Source organism: Aureococcus anophagefferens, assembly GCF_000186865.1.
Source record: "Aureococcus anophagefferens unplaced genomic scaffold AURANscaffold_328, whole genome shotgun sequence".
Lineage (NCBI taxonomy): Eukaryota > Pelagophyceae > Pelagomonadales > Pelagomonadaceae > Aureococcus > Aureococcus anophagefferens.
The window spans coordinates 1-5,258 of record NW_008705856.1 but is presented as its reverse complement, the minus strand read 5'-3'; the positions used below and the strand labels follow the sequence as shown (position 1 = coordinate 5,258).

The window sequence follows — 5,258 nt, the reverse complement described above, 5'->3', positions numbered from 1 at the left end:
GATGCCCGATGGCTCATTATCTTCGATGGAAGGGCAAAGCCATAACTNTTCTACGTTCCCTGAGACTGATCCGCAGCTGGGCAAGGACAAGAATGGGGAAGACTTGCTGTATGAGAGCTTCACTTCAAAGCAGTGGCTACTGCGGACCATGCTTCGAACCAGGATCACCGGATTGCTTGGAAAAACAAAACCGGGGTGCTGCAACAGCGAGATCATCCCAGGTGTTGATCAGCAGACATGGGCCATGATCGAGACTGGTTTCAGTGGCGGTGGAATCCGACATTTCAGCGCACCCAGGAGCCAAAATTGTTACTTGAGTGACACTTACAGGCCAGCATTGCATCGGGTAGCAAGCAAATCGACTTTTTCAGCTATCAAGGTGGACCGGGCTCCTGGGTTTAAGCATGTGAGTCTATTCCTGGGCAACTACTGGAATGTGTTTTGCTCTCAGACCTTGCAGAGACAAGCTGCATCAATGTCCGAACAGAGCCATCCGTATGCTCCGCTCGAATGCGTGAGAGCTATTGTGGAGATGGTGTCAGCTGTTGGCGATGCAGATGAAGAACATCTCCAGGCTCTTGCACTGGAGTTGGGTCTTGAACCTGTTAAAGCGAAGTCTTGCAGACGTCCGAAGCTTCCGTCTTTGTGTCTGAAATACGATGCTGATGCGCGGATTCTATCACTAGCTACGCATTGGGTTGATTTGCCATTTGAACAACTGCAGTCGCTTGTGAAATCTTCTGCTGTTGGTTCTAGACGTACGCCTCCGGCCTCACCCTCGGGGAACAAACACCAGCCAAAGAAGGCGAAGCCATCTTCTGTGGATGTCCTCTACTCCCCCACGAAAACAGTCGCTGAGTTTTGGGCCCCCGTGATGCCGCCCCCCGACCTCCCTCGCGCGGCCCGCCGCGCGAAGCTCGCCAAGGCTAAGGTCGCTTCGTAGGTAGGACCTACTATAAGTGCCGGATGGGAAATTCGTCGCAAGTAACAAAAGATTCGTCGCATGAAATTCGCCTGAGTCCACGATGGAGCTGCTGGCAGCCTGATGAGCTGCTCATAGCTCGCTCAAAAATAATAATTAGATGGAGATAAAGACATCTGCCAGCAGAGCTCCTTCGCGCGCGCGCACCAGAACTCGTAGTTTGTTCTGTCGATACGATTAGGCGGAGAAAGTCGCGCGCGAAGTTGCCGCGGAGCTTCGGGACGTGCTCGCGAGCGTCGTGCATACCAGATTCGTGCGCTCCCAGCGTAAAACTTGCACCACTCGTAGCGGCGGTCGCGGCGGGGTAGTACGTCCATTGGCAAGATATGGACATGCGCACGGGCGGAGATCGACACAGAGGACGGGGCTGCCCGTCCATGCTCTCCTTAACTCGGGAGAGCTAACTCGAATACACGATTGCTAACTAAATTTGTGGATTTAGTTAGTTCATTTAGTTGGCCGATGGGGGGCACTCGAATGTAGAAAACCACCAAAAAGCCACAGAGTCGAATCGGAGCAAAAGCGTCTAAAGACCCAACCAGCCCCCTCCGCGGGCGTACCATTGGCGAAAAAAAGCCAACATATGCACTCTAAAATCTCCCGGCGATTCAACTTCTAGCTTAGCTCCTACGAAAATACTTTACGGATATCTAAGAGCTCGCCGTCGCGAGTCAAATCCCGCCGCATGTGCTGAAGCTTCCTCGTTTTTCTGTTCCTCGCTCCAGGCTTGCGCGGAATAAAGAGGGAGCGGATGCGCTGGCTAGCTTCATTTCTCCTGCGCAGCAAGCGAGCTTCATGGGCAGCATAGATTTCCTTGTCCATTCCCGTAGCATAGGCAATCTTGCGGCCGCACCACCGGGCAATATCCTCAGCTTGGGACACCATTACTTGGCCCCTCCCAGGTGACTGGCCTTTCACACCAAATTTGTGCGATTTGGTCTGTGTGATGACAATGGCATCATCGTTCGTCTGTTCCACAGCGTCGGCACTGTAGTAGATCAGATAGCCCCATTTTTTCATAAATCTGCTGAAATTACCACACTTCAAGCTGTGGCCATATGAGGTAAGGACCTTCTCTCCAACATGCTTACTCGCAAAATGCCACCACTGATCTGCGTGATACTGGAGGCGGTCAGCATCTTTTTCCAGCTCAGCTTGATAGCCCTCATCACCAGGCTTTTTCGTTGGTTTCATCCTCATAATTTCAATGCTCTTCTTCAAGTGAAACATCATCATTCTCAGGCTATTTATTACGGAATCATCACTGGAAATGCACTTTAAAATGTCAGTGTCCTGCCAGGCATCCAGCAGCTTCATACTGTCACTGTCACCGAAGGACTGCTTGATGATGTCAGTATTTGAAGACCCATCAAGCCATGCTGCTTTATACCATGAAATTGAAGTCTTTCTCCGAATCGCCTGGGACGCCATCAGCATCCGCTCCTCAGCTCGGGCGTCCTTGTGCACCAGAGGCCATGATAGGCAAATGTGATTTGCAGTTGGCATCATTCTTAATATGAGGTGGAGTGCATCTTCTGCCACCAGCTCTGGGTCTGGACCCCACATTGCAGACGTACCCCAAGGAAAAGTCAAGTAGACATCTGCCCGCCGAATCAAATCTGCAGCCTCTATGACATTTTGTAATAAATTTCTGGTTGGAAGTCCATCATATCCAAATAGCTCCAGCTGGTAACCAACCTCAACATCAGTGAGCTCGTTGACAAAACCGTCAGTATGACCATGAGCTGGCATGGTAATTTTACAGTGTCGTTGCAGGCATGCCCTTAGCTCCGCTTCTTTCATCTTGGACAGTGCCTTAGGCAGGAATATTTTCCTGTTAATGATCTCCCTCTGGAGATCTTCAACTACCACGCAAATTGGCATCACTAGCCGCATAAAATCATCATTCTCCAGTAGAGCAGCAGTGCTCGCAAATAGCTCATCCCTCTTGGTCTTCACCCTTGTGGGCGCCCACTTCCAATGATGACACTTTTCATTTCCGCAGCATCCACAGCCAAATGGCATTCCAATGGTACGTAAAACCAGCAGGACTGGCGTTTTTGGGTCGGCCCATTTGACGCTTGTTCCCAGTCCACCTCCCACACCATCATATCCCAGCCACTCTGCCTTCTTATCCGTCCCTATTGGCACTTGGAAGGGTACAACATGACCATCATAATCAAGGCCAACGTCAGAAAGATGGAGCAATTCACTCATGTGTCCCCCAAATGCACTCCGCATGTTAGTAGCATTCTCACAGTTCCATGTCCCTGCAAATGGGAAGCAGAATTTCCTTGATTGTGGGGTTTCAAAAATGGTCTTGTTGGTGCGGGGGTCTATTAACCGAAATGACATTAAAATTAAGCCGCGGTTCTTGGTCATTGGAGCTCCATCAAAGCACACCATCAAAACATAGACATGGTCACCTTGTCTAATCAGGTGGACTTTGAAGGCCCTGAACAACACAACCAGAAAATCCTTCACTGTCCCCACTGAAAACGTATCATCATTAACCGAAATGCATGAATATTGGATGTTCATCATCGATTTGACACCTTCATCCATGATCTTTCTCTCTCTGCTAATTGCACTTTTGGCAGGCAAAAAACATTCTGCTTTAGCCTCGAGCCCCAGGCACTCTCGAATGCCGCCCATTCCCGAATCGTTTACCGACCTATGGATGCAGTTGTGTGACCGATAGACCTCTGAAATTGCGGGAGACTCACCTAGGCTTGTCAGTCATGTGCCAGACCACCTGTCTTGGCTGCAGCTTCATTGCCTTCTGCATGGCCAGCAGCCGTTCTTGGGCATACAGACCGTTCCAAGCCTTCTGGAACAGCTCGTTGAGCAGCTTCTTTCTCTGCTCCCGCCCATAACCAGGTGTGCACGCAATCATTGCTTTCACCCACTTGATCAGATCCTCAGAGCACTGAGACTGGTCGATGAAATCGGTGCCGTCCTCGTCGCCATATTTCCCGGTCACACCATTCAACAATCGGCTGACATTTCTATTCTGGTTCTTCCTCTTCCTCTGCTCATCCTTCTTCTTCTTCTCTATCTTGTCCAGATTGTCCTGGAGCTGCTTGGCACGTGCCTCTGCCGCCGCCAATTGCTGCCGCAAAGTTGTCGCTTCCACTAGTTCCATTCGGGCATTCGCCATCCACATGCACAACCTCTCGTAGTGCCACCCCATGGCCTTGATCGCATGGTACCATTGTCCTGCCTCCGGGTTGCGGAACACGAGGGGCACGGGCAGGACCAGCGGGCCCCGCGGGACGGGCGCGCCCGCGGCAGCCGCAGCCATGAGACCAACGACCAACGGCCAGCGCGTTAACCGACCAACTGCCATGCGTTAACCGCCGCGGGCCTATGCAGTTGAACTTCAACAAAAAAAATAAGTCAGCACGCACGGTTTGGGTTGCGGCACATCATCGCCCGCATCGCGCAGCGATGAAATAACGTGATTCCCGGTACAATTTCAGGGCTGCGCTCGGCCAAGATATGCCAGGACCGCTCGGATACGGTGCCAAGTTTCGTAAGGATTGGTTCGTTAAGAGCTGCTATCCAGCAGGTGCACTGTCCGACGACTGTGCAACCTCGCTGAGCCTGGTGCTACCTGGCTCAGAGTCCACTGAAGAGTTTAGCTATCAATGCGTTCCTATTAAGTTTGCTATAGCCCGTAATACCATTCTCTTTACACATCTCTTTCAATTCTGGCACCGTGACAGGGCAAGCAGCTGTGTTGAGGTCCGAGGTTGAAGCGGCGGGATATGTAACACCTCCCTGGCATTACCCTGCAGCTAGGTCTGCCAGAGCGGCTGCCCTTTGCGCGGATTCCTCATCGTAATTACAGCCGTAAAGCCAAAAGTTAAATATTTTTAAGCCGAGCTCGACCATCAAACCGGATAGCGAGCCACTCGCCGGCAAAACCCGCAGAGTTAAATCTGTATCCATTTACGCCGCTTCAATGTCGCCCTGCGGCCTATCTGCAGGGCAACGCTCGTGCCACTATTTGGCGGAAGCCGATGGAATGTCCATCTTAGAGCGCCCCGCGCTCCGCAAATATGCAGCGACGTGCAACGATCCCAGTGGCTTTGAGGTCCGCAAACATGTGGACGAGGCACCTGCGAAGACGCGGCATCCAGACGATTGCGAGGCGACGCAAACGTGCAGCGTCAGGGGGTGGAATGGTGCGCGGCAGCTGCCCCCCGACCGAGTTTCGGTCGCCTTCGAGCCACAGAGCGTCGGGAATCGTTCGTCATGGGGGCGACCAGAA

At 52.0% G+C, this 5,258-nt stretch overlaps 2 protein-coding genes across 2 annotated transcripts in view; one reads left to right on the top strand and one right to left on the bottom strand.

Annotated features, from left to right (window-relative positions):
- Window positions 1-943, top strand: part of AURANDRAFT_68728 (hypothetical protein) — a gene marked incomplete at both ends in the record, with an annotated part of 3,311 nt that extends 2,368 nt beyond the window's left edge. Inside the window, one exon of the mRNA XM_009044451.1 lies at window positions 222-943. Coding sequence (XP_009042699.1) covers window positions 222-943 — 722 coding nt within the window. The remainder of the gene's footprint in view (window positions 1-221) is intronic.
- A 666-nt stretch (window positions 944-1,609) lies between these two features.
- AURANDRAFT_68727 (hypothetical protein) lies at window positions 1,610-4,286 on the bottom strand (the record flags this gene model as incomplete). The annotated part of the gene is made up of 3 exons (XM_009044450.1): window positions 1,610-2,177; window positions 2,259-3,656; window positions 3,709-4,286. The coding sequence occupies 3 exons, from the start codon at window positions 4,284-4,286 to the stop codon at window positions 1,610-1,612; spliced, it is 2,544 nt and encodes an 847-aa protein (XP_009042698.1).
- Between the last annotated feature and the right edge of the window lie 972 nt (window positions 4,287-5,258).